The sequence below is a fragment of the Pipistrellus kuhlii genome, unplaced genomic scaffold (genome assembly GCF_014108245.1).
Source record: "Pipistrellus kuhlii isolate mPipKuh1 unplaced genomic scaffold, mPipKuh1.p scaffold_m20_p_6, whole genome shotgun sequence".
Classification (NCBI taxonomy): domain Eukaryota; kingdom Metazoa; phylum Chordata; class Mammalia; order Chiroptera; family Vespertilionidae; genus Pipistrellus; species Pipistrellus kuhlii.
Window position 1 is genome coordinate 44,826,025 of NW_023425562.1, and position 21,865 is coordinate 44,847,889.

General features: G+C 41.4%; 1 protein-coding gene across 2 annotated transcripts in view; it reads right to left on the reverse strand.

Annotated features, from left to right (window-relative positions):
* Positions 1-1,323: 1,323 nt before the first annotated feature.
* The window catches only part of CDH20 (cadherin 20), a 200,939-nt gene continuing 180,397 nt past the window's right edge, over positions 1,324-21,865 (reverse strand). For both annotated transcript variants that reach the window (XM_036419045.2, XM_036419047.2), the window contains 4 exons: positions 19,707-19,828; positions 13,798-13,915; positions 8,626-8,877; positions 1,324-2,912 (listed from right to left, as the gene is read on the reverse strand). In XM_036419045.2, the coding sequence (XP_036274938.1) occupies positions 2,401-2,912; positions 8,626-8,877; positions 13,798-13,915; positions 19,707-19,828 (1,004 nt within the window). In that variant the 3' untranslated portion in view covers positions 1,324-2,400. The remainder of the gene's footprint in view (positions 2,913-8,625; positions 8,878-13,797; positions 13,916-19,706; positions 19,829-21,865) is intronic.

A 21,865-nucleotide genomic window follows, 5' to 3' on the forward strand; every position in this document is an offset into this window, starting at 1 on the left:
TTGTGTGCTGCTGCGGTTAGGTGTCTACCCGAGCAGCCATCTTGGATTTACATCCCATGGTTTTGCTTTTCTAAATTTATTTTACATCACATCTTACATTTAAAGAGGATGTGAGAGAACTGCCTTTCATGGGAGGCAAGGGTTAGTATGCTAAATGAACCACCTAAAAAGCATAAGGCATATCCATCTGGCTTCCAGACCCACATCAATCTTCTCACACATTTCTGCCAAAATGTCTTTTGTACTTGTAAAGAGATTCACAATACACTGTATGGGTGGAGTGAGCCCTAGTGCAAATGGGCTGATAATGTAGTTTTGGTATGTTTGGGAGAGAGAGAGAAGAGAAGAGAGGGGAGGGAAGGGGAGGGGAGGGGAAAGGAGGGGAAGGGAGGGGAGGGGAGGGAAGGGGAGGGGAAGAGAGGGGAGGGGAGGGGAGGGGAGGGGAAGAGAGGAGAGAATAAAAGAGAGACTATACACCAAAATTGTCAATGTGGGGTAAGGCCCAACGAGTTATTGTTTAAGAAGTGTAGCTAGTGATTCTAACACACATGAAAACTTGAGAACCACTACTATAACCCTGACATGCAGAAAATTATTTTATTTACAATTTGTTCTCAATTGCAAAGAAAATTATGTAAAAGAAAAAAAATATCCTATTATCATTATGTACCCATAATACACTTGTTAAGCACCTACTGTATGCAAAGGACTATGCTAACTATTGTGGGGAAAGAGAAGATGAGTAATATATGGTCCCAGCCTTCTGTGAGCTCATCCAGTGTCGATAAGTTGTGAATATTTGGTAAACATATATACATATTTGTTTGTGCATATTTGATTTGCCAATAGAACAGAAATATAAGCAGAGTGGCTCGTCTCATTGGTGGTTATGTATAAAACCTACTCACAAAATGAAAAATATGGAACCTGTGGACACAGACAATGGGGTAGTGAGGACCTGGGAGGATGTGGGAGTGGACTGGAAGAGGTCACTGAGGGGAAAAGGGGATTTATGTAATACTTTCCGCAATAAGATAAAAAAGAAGAAAAGAAAAACATGGGCGAAATTCACCACTGTATTGTGGATAGTCTCAAACCAGCTTTTGCTCTTCTCATAGATGGGGGAATAGTGTTCTTGAAAGGATTAATAGTTTGAATCATAGCCGTTCATCTGTTCAGTGACTGAACTAGAATGCATAGCCTCATACTTCTTCCCCGTTGCTTTGCCTGATGAATCAGCCCCAGTCCCAAGAACCTGAGGCCAGGACAGGATCACCAAGGCTTCTTCTACCTGCTCAGCAATTAAACAAATTAGCGATAGACTTTCCCTTCTATTTAACTTTTATTAAAAGAAGTGCTAAGGTACTGAGATGCAGTACATCATATTTATTACCAAAATTATTAACAAATATACAAAACTTATACATGTAATTTTCTTACATCCATTTATTCTCTATAATACTGATTTTTGTTCAAGTAGGTTATCTACAGTATGTAAACATCCCTTGGATTGACCTTACACAGATTAGGAAAGCCCTCTAACCCATGCTTTTATCAGATACTTCTTTTTATTTGGCTTTCATTTGTAGCATCTAATCTTCACATTTGGCACATGGAAGAGACATCTACAGTGCAAAAGAGGCAGGTTTTCTGGTTTCATTCTGAACAATTTTTCAGGTGCACAGTGAAAGTGCTGAGAGAACAAGAGCACTCTAACTTGATGGAGTTCGATTGGTTGTAATGCCAACAACTCCTGGTTCAGTCATTAAACTGAAGTGCAAAGTCAATGCCTCTTCCTTCTCCCCCCTCCCCTTACCCCTCCATGCAAGGCTGATTTGCCTTCCCCTTGTCTCAAAAAGGGTTAAAAGAAATCCCATCCATCCCAGGACAAATAGGTTAATTCCACCGAGTAACATTATTTTTTTTTTCAGTGTTCTTTTGTGGGGGTTGTTCTGTGCAGTTTGATGAGCCAGTGAAACTCTTAATTGGAAAATACAATAAAATAAAAAAGAACCGCGAGAGTAGAACTATCTGTCTGCTTTCAACCGCCACCCTAAGATCAGAGCTTCTTTGTGGTGGAAAAGTGACAAAGGCCTTCGTGAAAGGCAAAGAAAAGCCAAGCTTGCCGCACTTAACCTTGGACTCCAAGTCTTTGAAGACAAGTGTCCCAAAAGTTAAAAAGAAAAAAAAAAAAGATCATTGGAGATTCTGTCCCCTTCTTCTTGTCTTTCCTTAATCGAACCAAGTAGTAAAGCTGCTCCAGAAACAATTCTGTTCTTCTGCTCACACCCCTTCTCATTCTCCAGCACAGTATTGCTCGTGTGGGTTGGTCGCACTGAGTCCGCAAAGCATGCGCCTCGGATGTCAGGGTTTTGTCGAAGCTCAAAGCTCGGGCTTCGGTCACCACAGGGATGCTGGCCCCTCCGACGCTCCGTAGAGCTCGGCCAACTTCCGGAAGCGGGGCCCCCAGTCTGTCAGAAAGTCGAAGTTCTGCTCCGAGTCTGATGTGGCTGACTGCAGGGAGCTCAGGGACCCCGCCACCGAGCCGTCCCCCTCGAACATGTAGGTCTGGAGGGAGTCGAAGGGAGGGGCCCACAGGTCCATGTCGGCCTCGTAGAGCTTGGCCAGCACGTAGCTGTGGACAGTGCTGCTCACGGCGCACGTCTGAGGCACGTGGCGGGAGAGGCTCTCGATCTCGGGCAGCATGTCCTGCCGCGTCTTGGCGGAGGCGCCGCCGCCCACCTGCGCCTCCCGCGGGTTCCACATGGCCGCGATGTCGAAAGCCTCGGTGTCCTCCTCGCCGCCGCCCTCGTCGTCGTAGCGCACGATGTTCTCGTGGATGTTCTCGTCATCGTCGATGACGTAGGGCTGTTTCCGGTGCCGCCTCATGGACAGGATCAGCAGCACCAGCACTGCCAGGGGGGAAAGGGACAGGAAATTAACCTGAGACCCGCTACGCGCGCCCAGACCCGAGGCGGTCTTGATTAACCAACCACAGGTAGGTCCGGTTTCTCCGCGGTGAGCCCGGAGACAGCATTGGTGTATTCAAAACCACAGAGTCTACCTCGTTCTCGCCCATTCTGCGTGTTAGATCGAGAGTGTAGGCAAATGAAGCCCTATGTGTTCCCCCAGTGGTTCAACTACAAGTTGCATATAAAGCCTCTTTGTATCAGCTTGCCGCCTTGAAATTGTGTGTGGGTGCGTATCCCCAAGCTATCCCGTATCTAAAATCCCGTTAACAAAGCACAGAGCACTGTGGCCTGTCATGGTCATGGAGTATACGCTAAAGGTCAGATCACGTCTTCCACTCTAAAAGGATGGCTGTCAATTGTCCTATTATAAGGCGGAAACCTTATTCTAGAAGTGGCACCCTGCTTTCTTACATTAGCCGCTTAGTAGGATTCTGTTATGTAAACATCACATATTAATGCATTTGCCAAAAATCTTCACCTTTTTATACTTCCTTCAGAAAAGAGAGCCCCTGACCACTGTTTTCCAATAAACTCAGTTCCTCAGAAAAGCCTTTTGCTAGTTGGAGAGGTGGTTTTGCCTTTCTGGAGCCAATGATATTGGTGGAAGGGAGGGAATGAACATGACATTTTATATAATTCATTGTGTTATCAAAGAAGCAACACACTGTTAGATGTGTGGTTGAAGGTTTGGCTAAAATTTTATCCCAACAAATATATATATATTTTCTAGCATCCGTTCACCGAGGTTTAAAGGAGAGAGAGAGAATCCTATTGAACTGTTTATCTCTGTGTCTGAAAATGTTTCCTAGGAAGTGTTGTTTTGTTTTAGCTGTAGAACTACTATTGATTATTTTTCTGGTGTGCATTGTTACAGCTGGTGAACAGGGGCAGCTTGACAACACTGCAAAATAAGACCCCTGCTTATTCAAGGGATGGGGGGATGGCTGGGAGAATGTATGCCCAGTGAGATAATGAATGGACTTAAAAAACTGATAATAATGCTTTTTAAAATTTTAATGTAGAATGTGCATTTTGTAAATTGCAATTGATGATGTTAATACTTAATGTTTTCCCAAAGAGCTTGCATGACAAAAGTACACACAGGAAACAATTATATATTCTCATATATGTGCAAAAATACAGCTCATGACTGTAAGTGTGGGATTTCAGAGCAATGGAAAAACAGGATTCCAAGGAAGTGGAGGCTTGAACTGGTCATTGGAGGTTGGGGTGTGAGTTGGATGGATGCAGATTGAAGAAATGGGATTCCAAGTGAACATGCTGTTTGTGGGATTCAATAAATAGTCGCTAAACTTAAATATTTGCTAAGTATTGTGACAATTCCTGGGGAAGCAATGTAGAGTATGATTACTGCTCTTACAAACATGAGTCTAAGGAGATATAGACACAGATGACTAATGCAGGTCTGTCATAGGTTTTTAAGTGTTGCAAAGAAAATGCAGGGCTGGTTAATTCTTCCTAAGGGTCTCAGAAAAACCTTCACACAGGTGACATTTGGATGTTATTTTAGAAAACACAGCTCAAGTGCCCATTAGTAGATGAGTGGATAAAAAAGCTGTGGTACATTTACACAATGGAATACTATGCAACAGTAAAAGAGAAGGCTCTCACCCTTTGAGATAGCATGGAGGGATCTGGAGAGTATTACTCTAAGCAAAATAAGCCAGTTAAAGAAAGACAAGTTCACATGATCTCACTCATATGTGGAATCTAATGAATAAAATGAACTGATGAACAAAATAGCTCCAGAGACAGAGAAGCATGGAACAGACTGTCCAATCTCAGAGAGAAGGAAGGGGTGGGTAGGTTGGTGGATGGGAAGAGGTCAACAAAAGAACTTGTATGCATATATGCATAACCTATAGACCCAGACAATAGTGTGCAAGGGACTGGGGTGGGCTAGAATGGGTCAATGGGGGGGAAAGGACATTTGTAATACTTACTTTTTAAAAAAAATATATTTTATCGATTTTTTTACAGAGAGGAAGGGAGAGAGATAGAGAGCTAGAAATGTCGATGAGAGAGATGAGAGAACATCGACCAGCTGCCTCTTGCACACCCCCTACTGGGGATGTGCCCACAACCTATGTACATGCCCTTGACCAGAATTGAACCTGGAACCTTTCAGTCCGCAGACTGACGCTCTACCGCTGAGCCAAACCGGTTTCAGCAACATTTGTAATACTTTCAATAATAAAGATTAAAAAATAATAAAAAAATAAAAATTAAGAAAAAGAAAGTGATAATAAAAAAGAAATCACTAGGAAGGAAAATTAGAAAAGTATTTGAGTATCTGCTGGAAAGAATTCTGATGGTGATGAAGAATTAGGCAGTTCATGGAATTGATCTATATCTTGAAAATTAAAGGTTTCTACATATTTACTTTTAGGTAATCTGATTTAAGTAACAAGTATTGCAAAATCAGATTTTGGTGAAAATGGTTCTGTTTAGCTGAAAGGCTTCCCTCACTGAAGATAATCAGTTCTAGGGATGCTTACTCTTTGGGTTCTATTCAGGCAAAGCATATAGGGTCTATGAGATTTTTCTAGGAACTAGATGTATAATTGAGATGTGAAATAAAAAGTCCTGCAAAAATCAAAATTATTTAATCTTACTCACTTTTATGAATTACTAGGGTCCTGGTGCAGGGATTCATACACACTGAAAGGAAATCAATTACTAGAAGAAACATTTTAATATCGCTATTCACACTTACTCTATAATAGAAGTGTCAACCAAATTCACCATCAACAATGCAACACATGCATGCAATTGGTGCCAGTGAGAGCTTTATATATATATATCATGTATGCATGAGTCAACTTAGTCTGTTATATATGTACTAGAGGCCCAGTACACGAATTCGTACATGGGTGGGGTCCCTCAGCCTGGCTTGCAATCAGAGCTGATTGGGGCCGTGGGTGGTTGGTCAGAGGGAGGAGCCACCAATTGGTTGGCCTGCTGGGAGGAGGGCTGTGGGAGCACACTGACCACCAGGGGGCAGCTCCTGCTTCAAGTGTCTGTCCCCTGGTGGTCAGTGTGCAGAGCGACCAGTCATTCGGTTGCTTGGGCTTTTATATATATATACAGATAGAATAAACTTGCTTAATTAGACCTGACTTCTGATTTAGCTAAACTTTATCCAGGTGAAGCATCCTAACTTCTCTTTCAGGCAATTGCCAGCAACACAGCAGTCAATATTAACACAAAATAGATTATTACTCTAGATCACGCAGGGAGAACAAAGGGTAAAATATTTAACTGTAGCAGTGTTTGACTATATTCTACGCAGTGAGAAAACCTGAAGTCAATTTCAAGTTCCACCGTTTCTCACTTTTCAGTCAGATCAAGTTTCTAAACTTTCTAAATTTCCGTTTTCCTAGTTAATGAAAAGAAAATAGGATTCTACTGAGTCTCCTATCTACCTACTCTAGGACTTCTGTGAGGAGCAAATGAGATGAGGCACGTGAAAATGCTTCACAAACACTTAGTTAAAGTTTAGAATGTTTGCACCTGCCTGTAAAGCAAGTTGTGTTCCTGGACTGAAGAAACTCCAAGGAGGCTAGTTGCTAGGGAGAGGAAGCTGGGTGCTGCTATGTGGTGTCATTACCTGGTGCCCACAGCGATCATTTCTGGGCTGGGCTGGGCTGTGGGCCACATTTTGTGCCATGCGGTCTTGGCAGCATTGGCTGTGATTTGGTGGGCTGTTGCTCCAGGGTGGTGGCAGAGCCTGTGTCCCAGTTGGAGAAAGCTGAGTGCTGGTTTGTCAGTGCCAGGTCCACGGTGCTATTTATTTTTAAATGGCCAGTGCGCGTCATGGCAGCTCCTGCGTTGAGTGTCTGCGCCCTGGTGGTCATTGCATGTCCTAGCTACTGGTTGGATGGACACTTAGACTTTTATATATAGAGATATTTAATGAGAGATGTGTATTCATAGAAATAAGAGTGCCTAAACTATGAGGACTTTATGACAGCTCTGTTCAGTTTAGCACTGAACAATATATTTATTCTGTATAATTCAAAAACAAGACAAAATGGATTTGGGAGGCACAACAAATTGTGCTTTACACACCACTTCTAACTTGAGAGCCTCTCCACACCAGCCTCTTCCTATCTGTCTTTCTTTAATGGGCCAGTGTGAACTTAAAATGTAGACATTTTCTGAAGACAGAACTAAGGACAGCCTGGAAATTTTTCTTAGCCAGTTTCATGCAAGGTCTCTTGTAGGCTCTCTTGTTATGTATTCAAGGACTCCCAATGCCACCTTATGGATACTTGGGGAATTGCAGGAAAGTTTTATTTGTCAATACCAACAAGTACCAGAAACATGACAACTTCTCAGGGCTCCAAGGACTTAAGAAGGTTATTTATAGCATTGATGTAGCATTGATCTGAAACATCAAAATTAAACCACATGTTGTATTAAATTTTTTTTCTTTTTTGAAAATATTCCACAGACCTACCTAAAATTCAATCAAGAGTTAATTTAATATTTTGCAGGTAGGCCCTTCTTTCTTTGGTCTGACTGAGTCTCCCGGTGTCACGGTAAACCTGGGTTCAAGGGGATATGTGGGTATCTGCATATCTATTCTAGTTTAAGTCCCCAGGGATTTACTCTTTTCTCTCACAGAGTGCTAGGAATTCTTTCATAGTGGATAATATTACTATCTCATAAGTCTGCTTTTCTTTAAGCAAAATATACATGCTATGAACTCAATCAGAAGAGTTGGGGTATATTTGTGGATACTTTCTTGGTTTCAGTAGTTGGTTTGGGTATTTCATTTCTTGTGTTTGTGGAGTTAAAAAACAATGAATGGCCTTACATACAGGGGAGCTGGCTATCTGCCTTGCAGCATGGCTTGAGATGAAGAAGAAAGAATCCAACAGTGCCCACTCACTGGCCTGTCAACACATTTTTTTATTTCACCAGCAGTCACTATTCCTTATTAGATGACCTCAGTGCCTAGGAAGCTTATTTTCCCAGATATCCATGTGGTTTCACTGTTATTTTTCCAGATCTCTGTTCAAAGGTCTCCTTAATGATAGGCCTTTACTCACCATCCTTTATAAATGGCACCTACCCTGTCTCTTATTCCCTTAGGACACTCTGTCCATCTCCCCACCTCTGTAACACTTAACCATCTCCAGAATCTGGGATGAACATGTAGGAAAAGATGCACAGTGTGGGGTCTGCCTGCATTTCAGTCCTGGCTCTGTCTGTGACATTTGGCTTGGGCTTATCACTCCCAATTTGTGATTTAGGTAGTACAAAATGAAAGGGTTAAAAGAGGTAATCATCATATCCTGTCCAAAACTGTCATTTTAGTTCTGTGTTGTCAGAATGAACTGCTTTGTTCTGAAGTAGACTGTGAAGGCTGGGACATATTTGTCTTATTAATCCCAGCACTTAGAATAGTGCCCTGGCCTATAGTAGATGCTTGATAAATAAATCCCTATCCCCTAGGAAAGGACTGTCTTCAATTACTTTACTTTTTCTCAGCCTTGCCCTGCCACCTTTTCAATAAGCATGGTCTGGAAAGACAGTTCTGAATGGCTGTGCTAGGATAATAACTGAGTGATATCTAAGTAAGCATTTGCAGGACCCACAGAATTAAGGGGAGCCACTTACTTACCTAATAGGACAAAGATGCAGCCCAGAATGGCGATGAGGGCACCCCGGCTCAGAGTGACTGGGAGCATGTAGGCTTCGGGGCTGCAGGACAGGACATGGCCATTGTCATCACAGCTGCACACCTGGATAGTCAGTGTGCCCGTGCTGCTAAGCACAGGCTGCCCGTTGTCCGATATCAGAATCGGCAGGTAAAAGATGCTCTGTTCCTGCTGTCGGAAGCCAGACCTCCTGGTTAGGATGCGGGCAGTGTTATCTGAGGAAGACAAGGATTTCAGGATTGGAAAAGGGGAGAGGGAAAGGAGAGAAGAAGAAAGGGGAAGAATCAAGAAGTGGATTAGTCCCTTGGATTGAGGAAAGTGAGGGGAAGGAACAGGTGTGGGAAGGAAAGGTTGGTCAGACATTCCCTGCAGGTGGTCTGCAATAGCTTTATCTGGATCAGCATATGGATGCAGAAACCAAGATTTTTGCTTGTTTCTAGGCAAAACCCCAAGGCCTAGGAGAGAAAAAAAACCCTTTTTGAGATTATGTCTTACCCTTTGTGACATAAAATGCCCAGGGCGAACTGTCAGGCTTCAGATCTAACTGAAATGTCCCTGGGAAAGCTTGACAGAAATGAACAATCACTGGTGGCTCGAGGTCCTCAGCAGCTCTCTAAGGCCTAGTGCTGCTTCTTGCCTCCAGGAAAAGAATGCTGAGGAGCCTTTGTGGCTGGGGGAGATCACTTATTTTTGCCACTTTGGCTAGAATTCATGTCTTCTGCTGTTTTCTTTTATGCCTCCGAAATGCAGTCACCAACTCCTCCTGTGCTTTCTGAAGAAACTACTTATTTAGAGAAGCTTATTTGAAGCCACCTAATCATATGACAACATAGTTATTTCCCCCTACTTGGTGGTCTAAGTTTAAATAGTTAATGTGATCATTCTTGATCAGAGTACTAGATTTTTTCTCTCCCTCCAGTTTTAAAAGGGATTAGCAAAATTACTGTGTTTCCACAAAGCTGGTGTGTGTGTTGTGTGTGTTTATTATATTTGCCTAATGTGATATATTGGGTTGTGATCTTTTGTTTTTTTAATCTGTGTTTTCAAGTTTCCCCGAGTGGGTTTGAATTATAAATCAGATATTTTTGCAAAGCTCAGATAATTTTCAGCAGAGGAAATGATTGAAAGATAGGTAGGACATAGCAAGCAATGATCCTCAAAGATAATATCCACATGGAAGGTCCTCTGGATGTGTTTTATATCATACTAACAGGGAAGAGTATAGAACTTCACAAAAAATTCTAAAAGTTTACCCAATAAACATTATTAATATCAATATTGATATTTTTGGTTCTCCCTTCTTGGACATAATAAAGGCTTATGGTTTTTCTACCCTTTTGAATTTGGGCATATTTAAATGATGAAAAAAATGAGTAAAAAGTCATCCATGTCCCTTCCAGGCAGAAACATTAACAACTGGTATGTGTTTCTCTGTGCTTTGCCTTGCTGTGGCATCATGAAATAATATTTGAGATGGAGATTCAGGCAACATGGGACACTGAGCTGCACTTGGACAGCCATTCTTGGTCACTGACACCCTTAGTCATCACCATGTAAGAAATTACCTCTAGTTATGTTAAGTCATAGAGATTTCGGTGTCATTTGTTCCTATAGCATAACCTAGCCTATACTGACTAATGTGTTCCCTCTTGATAGACTTTTCCACTTTTTCCTCCTTTGGCTTTTTTCAGGTAGCAGCTATTGTTCATGGAGTGCTTATGTGTCAGGTAGTTTGACTTTATGTGAAGCATATCATTTACTCTTCACAACAAGTTGGTGTTAATTTCACCCATTTACAGTGATAGAATTAAGGCTTAGAGATAATTTGATCAATGTCATTAACATAGTAGCAGAGGTGGAATTTGAACTCTGGTCTCTCTGACTCCAATTTTATACCCCTTGAGTTGTGCCATGTGCTAGTAAAAGCTTATTTAGTTCAGTGACATTAGCTGAAAATCCTTCAGCTAATTGAAATCTCTTCCTGTGTTGGTACAGGCCTTTCCTCTTATTTCCAGATAAAGATAGCAACTGATTGCCAATCTGAGGATTATATTCTCATTTCCACATATCACATAACTCATCCCCTTTTCTGTTTTCCAATTTAATTGCTAAATACTGTTAAATTCTATTTTACAGCTTTAATTTTTTTTTAAACCAAGTTTTTCTAAAGCAAGTCTTTTTTATTTTTCAGTTTAATTGAATCTGGGTCATAAGAAAGCCTGACCAGAGTTGAATTTTTTAAAAGTGTTATAGCATTAAAGCATACTTACTAGATATCATGTGTTTCTTGATCTCAGAATTGGTTAAGATTAAAAAAAAACAAAAAAGATCAGATCATCACATTGTTGAGTCTAGTCCTGGAAGGGATCTGGGACTTGTAGAAATTTTTAGCCACTTGTAGAAATTTTTTGAATATGATAACAAGGGATTTTGTAACCCATTTAGGAAAAGTATTTCCAAGATGAAACAAAACTTTGTATGTGTGGCTAAAACGGTCCCAGCTTCCAGTCCCAATCTTAATATTTTGGACATTTGATTTCTTATATACCAAGTGAGATAGAATCAGGATTAGGAACTCCCTTCAAACCTTATGAATCCTATGTAATAAAAAGGTAATATGCAAATTGACCCTCACACCCTTGCACAAGATGGCTACCCCATGTGGTCAAAGATGGTTGTCCCCATGTGGTCAAAGATGGCCACCACAAGATGGCCAAGAGGGGAGGGTAGTTGTGGGTGATCAGGCCAGAAGGGGTGGGCAGCTGGGAGGTGGAGATAAAAGGGCCTGCAGGGGAGGGCAGTTTGGGGCAACCAGGTCAGCAGGGGAGGGCAGTTAGGAGCAACCAAGCTGGTAGGGGAGGGTAATTAGGGGTGACCAGGCCTTCAGGGGTGGGCTGTTGGGGGCAACCAGGCTCGCAGAGGAGGGCAGTTGGGGGCAATAAGGCCATCAGGGGAGCAGTTAGGCATTCATCAGGCTGGCAGGGGAGTGGTTAGGGGGTGATCAGGCTGGCAGACAGGCAAGTGGTTGGGAGCTAGCAGTTCTGGATTGTAAGAGGGATGTTCAACTGCCAGTTTAGGCCTGATCCCACAGGGGTCCCAGGTTGGAGAGGGTCCAGGCTGGGCTGAGGGACATCCTCCTCCCCCTGCCTCCCCAGTGCACAAATTTCATGCACCAGGCCTCTAGTATTAAATAAAACTGAGCATGGAGAATGCATTTGAGATGGCAAAGTGCTGTATACACACAATACTTTTCATAATGCTTTGGGAATTAAAAAAAAGTAAGGCTTTACTTGAGATAGTGTTCTGTTATGTTCATAAAAGAATATCATGTTTTGGGCATGGGAGTTGGGGGCTTACCAATAGCTCTACAATGTCAGATGTTGGTCAGTTTTTTAATGAGCCTCAGTAAAGAATACTCGCGGGGTAAATTGTCAAGAGGATATTAAAAGTTTATTCTATTAAAGATGTGCTAACTTTCATTTTGGAAAACCTTTCAAGAGATGAGTTATTTCTTTTTATAGTCATCGTGTTCCGGTTGTCTTTTTAAGGTATTGGCTCCATGAATTTGTACCCAAAGTAATCCTTAAAAAATTTGCAGCATTTTGCTCCATATTGTGTCTGTATTGATTCCGATAAATACCAGAGTGAAAGAATAGAGTAACACAGTGGGAAATTTGAAGAAACAGTATAATTTGTTATTCCCCCCTCTAGAGTCTCCACTGTGAAACCAGTCCTGAAGGAGCTGATCCACTTTCTGCAGGAAGGGTTCCCCTATAAATCACATAACCGAATAGTTCAAAATTTGACCCAATGAAAATTTCAGGATATTTAATTGTAGTAGGTCTGTTGTTATAAATTATATGATCTTTCCTTCCTGAATTAGCATAATGATTTTATGATAACATGAAGAACGTTAAAGGGATGACTTGGAAGGATGCTTTCCATTTAGAAGAACACAGGTTTGATGTTCTCAACTTTTAATAACAGAATATCACATGGGGTGGACTTAATACTTTAAGTCTCAAATAACTGATGTTTGAGAATAAGACCAGGCATGCCTAATCACAATTTTTTGTTATCATTGTTTAGATTGTTATAAAGTGACAATTTATATGTTAGGATTGGACTGAAAATGAGGTGACTACAGACCTCCCTCCTCAAGGTCAGACAACTAGTTGGTAGCAGAGTTAGTAACAGACGTGATTCACTTGGCAGATTTAAATTATGTTTTCATTTGCTCTGATCTTTCTTTGAAAATTATCTGGCTAGAGAACAGAAGTCCCTCATTTTCCCATGTGTGCCCAGGGCAGAGTGTGCTGGGACAGTAAACCCCTTAGCTCAGAGGTCCTCAAACTTTTTAAAGTGGGGGCCAGATCACGGTCCCTCAGAGAGCTGGAGGGCCGGACTATATGAACTACTAATTCCTACTATAACACCTCGGCTGCGATCACTGCCCAAAAAACCTGGCGGGCCGGATCAGACTCCTCTGGTGCTGCATGTGGCCCGCGGGCCGCAGTTTGAAGACGCCTGCGGGCTTAGCTCATCTAAGGCTTATTGTAGAAGAATGTCTGGAATTCCATCCCCACAAAACTGTAGTGGGGAGCGTTTTCTGGAATAGGGAAGCCTTAGCTGTGTCTCCCTAAAGTAATAAAGTTGTTTTAATGCCAGAACTACTCTGTGACCCCATGTTTGCCCTGTGCTATCTGTGTTACTTAGCCTTTGCCTCACTTTTATTCTGGGAGCTTTTTACTGTTTCCCCCTTTGATCCTTGCTTAGAAATGTTCCCTCAGGTTTTTCTCTTTATCTCACTCAGTTTCTATCATCTTTTTTTCAGATTCTCCCATAGTCACAGGACATATAAACACAGCTGTGGGGATGAAGGAAGGCTATGTGCCTTGCACAGGGGGCTGAGCCAGCACTCAAGTGTTTGTAAACTGACTGAATGAAGGTTTCAGATTCTTTGTCTTTTATGTTCTGAAAAAAAAAAAAGAAATTTTGAAAGACACCACACTTTAGTATTACTATCTTCCCTGATATTAAAGAGCAGGGGGATTTGAAACTGTTCTTATGGTATAACCCCAAATGTCCAGCCCAAGCAGTAGAAAGCATTGGTAGCCAACCATCCACCGAATTACCTTGGTTGTCCCTTACAGTGAAGTTGGGGTTATTAGCAGCCTCGGGAGCCAAGCTGTAGTAGAAGTGCTGACCAGTGTGTGGGTCATCATGGTCCACTGCACTCACTGTCTGGATCAGCTAAGTGAGTTGGAGCCAAAAGAAAAAGTTTCAGTGCCCAGTGAGATCCCAAACCCTGAAATTCAACAGCAGATTATTTTACCTAATGAGAAGGATATTCTAGAACTTACCTGGAAAATCTTCATAACTCAGGATTTATTTTTGGTTTATTGTTGGGCTTGAGTACATTACCATCACAAGGTGAATAGTACCTGAATACCTCAGATGTTAGACATTGACATAACATATTCTCATACCAAGGCCAGCCATTTTTAGGCAGTCTAAATAGAAGATGTTGAATAAATGAATTGTGGGATTCTACAAGGTTCTGCTTGTCTCCCAGTTTTTCATCCTCTCACCCCACTGATTTAACCCCATTTTGGGGTTAATATTTCAGGGTCAAGTTGTTATCTTTGAGAGACCCTTATTTAAAAGTGACCAATACCTAGAAGGGAAGTAAACATAAACATAAACATAAACATAAACATTGGCTATGGTCACAGGGCAGTCACTCTTTGGTGGTAGGAAGGGGAGCTAGATAAAGTACAATATAGAGCACAAGACCTCCAGAGTGGGGTGTATATGTATGTGTGTGTATATATATATATATATATATATATATATATATGGCCCAGTGCATGAAATTCATGCATGGGTGTGTGTGTCTGTCAACCCAGCCTGCACCCTCTCCAATTTGGGACCCCTCAAGGGAAGTCCGACTGCCCATTTAGGCCCCCATCTAAATGAGCATCACTCTCATAATCCACGACTGCTGGCTCCCAATCACTCTCTTGCCTGCCTGCCTAATTGCTCCTAACCACTTCTGCCTGCCAGCCTGATCACCCCCTAGTCACTCCCCTGCCAGCTTGATTGATGCCTAACTGTTCCCCTGCTGGGCCAATTGCCCCTAACTGCCCTCCCTTGCCTCCCTAACTGTTTGTTCCTAATTGAAACCCAGGCCTGGTTTCCCCCAGCTGCCCTCCCCTGCAGGCCTGGGTCTTCCCCAACTGTTCTCCTCTGCAGGCCCAATCACCCCTAACTGCCCTCCTCTGCTGGCCTGATTGCCCACAACTGCCCTTTCCTGCCAGCCATCTTGTGGCAGCCATCTTGTGCCCCTATGGGAGCAGCCATCTTTGACCACATGGGGACGGCCATCTTGTGTGTTGGAGTGATGGTCACTTTATATAATAACAGACTAGAGTAAGAAGCAAATCTTGGGGCTGAGGAGAGGAAGAGGTGGAGTAGCTTCCTCTGGAGTTCTTTGGCCAAAACTTTGTCTTTTCCACAATGCTTTTCAGCGTAGTACCGTATTTTTTGGACCATAAGATGCTCCGGACCATAAGACGCACCAGTTTTTAGAGAAGGGAAATGAAGAAAAAAAGATTCTGAAACAAATAGTGTCCTAAAATATTTTATGTGCATTAAAACCCAACATCACAGTCATAAACACATGTAATCAACCCTGTAAAGTAAACAGCAGCATTTAGAACCATTTTAGAGCTGGGCAAGCACACAGAGACCACACAGAGCCGGGCAAGTAAAAAAAACTTTTTTTTTAAAGTATATGTGTAGGCTATATTTGGACCATAAGACGCAGGGACTTTTTCCCCCCACTTCTGGGGGGAAAAAAGTGCGTCTTATGGTCCGAAAAATACGGTAAGTTGCTTTACAAAAACCATGATAAAAAAGCTACTAAGAAAGCAGTATGAAATGCACAATTGAACCATTGGCAGGCTGACTTGGGGGGATATAGGAAGGGTGTTGAATGGGTGGTCTCCTTCCTATATGTTTGCTTCTCTATCAACCAATAGTAAAGACTCCTCCCACCCCTCATGGGCCTGACCCTGCAGACGTGATGTTCCTGCTGTTAAAAGCCAGCAGTGTTGGGGGGGTTGAGGACAAATATGTGATACGTTAATCAATAAAGAAATTAAAAAAAAAAAAGCCAGTAGTATTATGCTAGGGCAGAAATCAGAACAGCAAAGTTCAGCCGGGGCCAGGTGGGCTTGTTTAGTCTTCATTTCTTCAGCTGTAAGTTAAGGGAGCAAATGCTACCCTGACAGTATGCTGAGGATTAAATAACAGTAAAGCTCTAACAAGGGGACTTTTTGTGAACAGTGTGCTGCTCAGATTTCCCTTCATTGGTGCCCCAGACTTCAACTGTCTGTCTCTTTGGGGACTGTCTCAGTTCCTGAGAGCCACCTTGTGGGAACCCTTAACATGACCCGTGTGATTAGGGCCCATTCAGGGTCTGGTTTCTGGAGGAGGCCACACACTAAAATGAAGAGAGAGACTAGAAAAGAGTTAATTTGGGAATTGGGGGGCCAGGCAGGAGTCAACCTCTAGTGGGAAGACTCCACTAGGCTCTGGCCTTGCTATCCCTTTTATTGAGGCTGCTAAGGGATATACCCATTACTCTTAAGCAGCTTTGGGAAACACCCAGTACCCTTAAGCAGCTTTGGGAAACACCCATAACCCTTAGGCTGGTAATAAGCAGATTCATATCAGTAAGGATTTACATGATTACAAGATGGGGAAGTTGCCTCAGTTACTATTGTCTCAATTAGGGTGTGGTTGGCTCTGACCTTTCGGAGCTTCAAGGTTGACCAGCCTCTTTCTATTAGTGAGACAATGATTGGTTTCCAGCACCACCCATCCCTGGTCACCACAGTCTTCCAGGGGAATCCACATCCAGTGACTGATGCATTAGTAGAAAGGTCTGACCAACCCATCTCAACTTGGGAAAACTCTAGTTCTAAAGCAACATGAAGTCATACAAGGCTGTGAGTGGGTCTGCATTGCAACTAGACTCTCCTTTTGCCAAGTCCTGCCAAACTCCTTCCCTTCCACAGGCATTGGCCCAGGGGCACTCCTTAATAAGCATCTTATACTAAAACACAGTCTCAGTATATGCCTTCTGGTGAATCCAACTGTTAACTGGCCTCCGTTGAATCTATTGATAAAAATTGGGGGAATGGTGCTGCAATAAAGGATAGGGGTCAGGAGAGTACTAAGGATAAACTTGCCCCATAGTCTAGCCTGGTGTCATACACAGGTCACCCTATTGTTCCATCCCTGTCCAGACAAATCCTGTATATTCCATCTTGCTCATAGTGCCAAACATATAAAGACATAACATATTTGTCAATGCATGTTATAAATAGGTGATTATGTATAACTTGGTAAACATAATTGGAAAGTCAATTCAGAACATCTGATCGGTGAAGTCGTGTATATATATTAGTGAGAGGGGGGCCTGAGGCATAATACTGGTTGATTACAGGGCTTTAAAGCATAAATGAACAAAGACACTGCCTTTGAGTGTGAGGAGCATCATGGCCTGCTCTCCAGCCCTCCACTCTCCATGCACTATTCCACGCAGCAGGTTTCATTCTGCCCTCAGCTCTCATCAAGTATGTCTTCTGATTTCTTCATGGGCTTCCTTCATATCTGCTCACTAAGAGGAAAGCACACGTCCCAACTTGGCAGATGCAGAGCTGTTGACAGTGTGCAACAAGTCTAACTCAAGGAGGTCGATTCTTTATAAACCAACATACCTCGTGGCCTGTGTGCTTTTGAAAATCTTCAAAACATGTCCCAGAGCCAAAATCAAAGGGTAGGATTTTCATTATTTTGAGCTAACGATGATAGATATGACAGATTTGTGGCTCATCACCTGAATTTTAAGTCACAGATAAACTGTGCTTCAAAGGACTTTATAAAAGACCATTAAAAGCTATATTTAGAGATGTAGAAAGGGAGATGTGATTGTGTGCTAAAATGAAAGGTGGTTAAAATGCTATTAACCTGTCAGAATGCAACTTCTATTCTGAAGCCCTTTAAGAAAGGAATGTTTCATTTTTGGAGGGAGAGAGGTTTAATTTACTATGCTACTTATCACTGTCTTTTATTTATTTTTTATTATAGATTAAGAATTGGCCTCTTGAGCCCTATCTGGTTTGGCTCAGTGGATGAAGCATCTGTCTGTGGACTAAAGGGTCCCAGGTTAGATTCTGACCAAGGGCACATGCCCAGGTTGCGGGCTTGATCCCTAGTAGGGGGTGTGCAGGAGGCAGCTGATCAATGATTCTCTCTCATCATTGATATTTCTATCTGTCTCTTCCTCTCTCTTCCTCTCTGAAATCAATAAATTAAAAAAAAAAGAATTAGCCTCTTGTCATATTGTAACTTAAAGAATTATACATTTGTAATATTATAGTATAATCTTACCATATAATATTTTGTACATTATGTTTTTATAATAAATTATAAAACAAAACATTAACATAAAGACCTAGACCTCCTCACTGAAAACCCATCTGTACATAGTAATTATTGTTGGTTTTATATCTTATCTCTCAATCTTTCTTCATAACAGACATAATTTTACATAACTTCAAGCATGTATATGTAGTCTTTATACCTCTTTTCTTATAATAATACTGATTATTTCTTGTGCCATAAAAGCCTTCATTGTAACTTTTATTAGTTCCATAATATTTCTGGTCTTTTTAGACTAGAAATTCAAGTAGAATTATCATAGACTTGTTGAAAAAATTTCAGAAGTGCTATATAGACCATGGACACAGAGTCAATGGAAGGAATAATTTAGAACAAATTAACTATAGGATACATTTTTCTTCCTGGGGTATGAGAATCACTTTTTGCTCTTAGTAGAATGGTAGCGATGTGAGTCAGTCTTTGGTGAGGTCAAGAAGCTAATATAAGCGTGGATTGTACAGACATAGTCTCTCTCTGCCACAGGATGCTGGAGGTGATGATTCAGGTAAGTGAGAGAAGTGAACACAAAAAATGCATTACAGTTGGAAGTCCTGAATTGCCAAAGTAGGAATTCATCTTATAGACATGCATTTCACAAACTTTCATTCTGAAACTATATTGACCTGTTTGCAACCCACCATCAGAATCCATAGGGCCACAGAATGTCCTGCAGAGGGAAATAGGACCGATAGGGAATCTGTTGGGTCATAGGTGTAGAGGAGGAAAGAATCTTACAAAGCAGGAGCAGAAGGCGGAGATGGCCTATGATCTGAGGTATGGAGGGATGGGTTCAGGTGGGCGATTGCCCTACACATACATTAATACAGGACCACTCTAAGCAGAGTTTCAGATGTTTCTCAGCTACACCACTTGGAGTTTGATCAACAGAACATTCATGTAGGTTTAAAAGCAAGTTTAAAAAATTTGCAATTTTTCCCTAAAGTTATTTCAAATAAGTAGAAATTTGCCCATTCAGATTAATTTTATCTCAAAATTTACCTGACATGAACAGCGCTAACAAATGAGAGTTTTAATTGAGAGATTAGAGGGAAGAGGTAATTCTAGGTCACAAAGCGTTCTGAGAATCTAGCAGGCAGCCCCGAAACAAGGGTACTTATTGCTAGAAGTTAAGAAATGGGGTTGGAGGATATAAAAAATACAATTTTCCTACTCTAAACATTTTTAGGGATTAGTGCTAACCGAGGAAAAGAGAAGACTATTCTTTCTTCTGGTCTTCATGGTCTCTCACTTCCACGACCCAGAGCTCATGTTATTATAGTTGCTCTATACACTTCAGTTACAAGGTGGGTAGATGGCTTATTATAGGCTAGCCCATGAATCAAACCATCATCAAAGCAGTCTTTAAATCATAAAATACAATGGAGACTCCAAATATAATTTAACAAATAAAGTGTTGCAGCGTGATATATAGAAGTTGGGGAATCTGGAGTCTAAACTTGACTGGATTTGGTTATCTGTAAGTCATTTCCACATTGGGGAGTGAACCAAGGTGCCTCACAGGCTGCCTTACCTGCCCTGATTTGGCATTCTCACAGACAAAGGCTTCATAGAATCTGGAGAGCTCTGGAGCATTGTCATTCACATCTAAGACTTTGATTGTGACAGAAACACTTCCAACCTGGGAAGGATTGTCTAAAGAGAACACAAAGAACACCAAAGGTGAATGTTAGCAGTGCAAGAAAGCACTTGTTGCCAGTTAGGTATTTATTTTCCTTGCAGCCTGGTTTTTAAAGAATGGATAAAGTACGTGAAAATGGTAGCACAAGCAGAGGATGCATGTATTACCTAATAAGAGTGTAGCTAGAGCACAAGCACGGACAGAGAGGGTGTATGTTTGAGAGAGTGTATGGTATCAGGATGAGGGGAAGGGCCAGACTAAAGGGGAAGCTGATACCACAAAATGAGTTTTTAAAAGGTTTTGAACCTCTTACTTGGCTCAGATATCAGGTTCTGGAATTAAAGGAGGTCAGTTCTGTCTGGTTGTGCAAGTAGCCCATTTTAATTGGAGGTATACTACATAGCTTGGCTTTATTCCCGTGAAATTATCTGTTTTTTGAATTATATTTTAGGAGGTTTCAACTTACAGGAATACAGATAACATTACATGTTTATTTCTGCTTAGGGTCTAGGAAGATATTACAGGATCAAACACACCCCAAATCCATATCTTAGGTTGGGGCAGAAGAAGTTACTCATTGTCATTCATGGGGAAATGTCTTTTTGGTCAGTCTTTTGCTTGGCATTGCTACACAAAGATAATTTCATGGCCCCAGTAGTTCCCCTCCTGTCTTTTTTTTTTTTTTTTTTTTTTTTTGTGGTCACCATCCCAAGAAGATAAAATAGGAATTATAAGACACAGAAATTATTCTTGGTAAATAACTTTTTGTTAAATCTCAGGATGTTTTATTTTTCTGGTTCATCTTTTCTTTCTTAAAAATACTATGCTTTACTGTGTTTTCCCTGTAAATATTTCTATTGCTTGGCCAAAAATGTGGACATATTTAAATTTTTAAAATTAAACTTTAGAACTTTTTTTATAATGAAAATTCCAGAAAAACACAAGGATAAATATGATCCACAGTCCTTATTCATTATTATGATATATGTAAAATTGCATATGTATCCAAAAATGTGGACACAACACACACACACATACATACTGTAGTCAAATGACATATAAAAGTTGTATTCAGAACTTTTAATATTTTAGGTTAAGATTATCTTGTGTCTTTGGAATATTCTTTGAGCCCAGGTATTAATATCTACATGGTACTTTTATTTTATTTACTTTTATTTTCCTCAGGATACATTTTCATTGACTTTAGAGAGAAAGTGGGAGAGAAAGAGAAACAGATAGAGAAACATTGGTTGCCTCCTTTATGTGCCCCAACCAAGGATTGAACCCACAAGCTAGATATGTGCCCTGACCTGGGATTGAATCCAAAACCTTTAGTGTACAGGATGATGCTCCAAATGACTTAGTGATTGAGCCACCTGGCCAGGGATAATTTCATTTTACTTTATGATTATACCATAATTTATTTAGTCAGACTCCTATCCTATAAAATAAAAGCCTAATATGCTAAGTGTCTTTTCGACTAGTTGCTATGATGTGTACTGACCTCCAGGGGGAAGATGCTCTGACTGTAGGTTAGCTTGCTGCTGGGGTCTGGCCCATCAGGACTTAGTAAGCAGGCTGGATACGCCCTGGAGCCCTCCTGTGATCCCTACCCGGCCCCAGTTGTGCACTGGTGGGGTCCCTGGCCTGGCCTGTGCCCTCTTACAATGTCAGAGAGCTGGTTTCCGTCCAGTCCCCGCAGGCCAGGCTGAAGGACCCCACTGTATGAATTTGTGCACCGGGCCTCTAGTTATTAGATATTAAGGTAATCCTAATTTTAAATAATAATATTGTAGACATTTTGGTATATAAATCTTTGTTGATATTCTAGTATATGATTATTCTCTTAAGATAATTATTAGAAGTAGAATTCTTGAGAAAAAGAGTACAAATTTCCTACCAGCATAGATCAGTGGTTGAGTGCTGACCTATGAACCCAGAGGTCAGGGTTTGATTCCCGATCAGGGCACATGGGCAGGTTGCAGGCTTGATCCCCAGTAAGGGGGCGTGTAGGAGGCAGCCAATCAATGATTCTCTCTAATCATTGACCT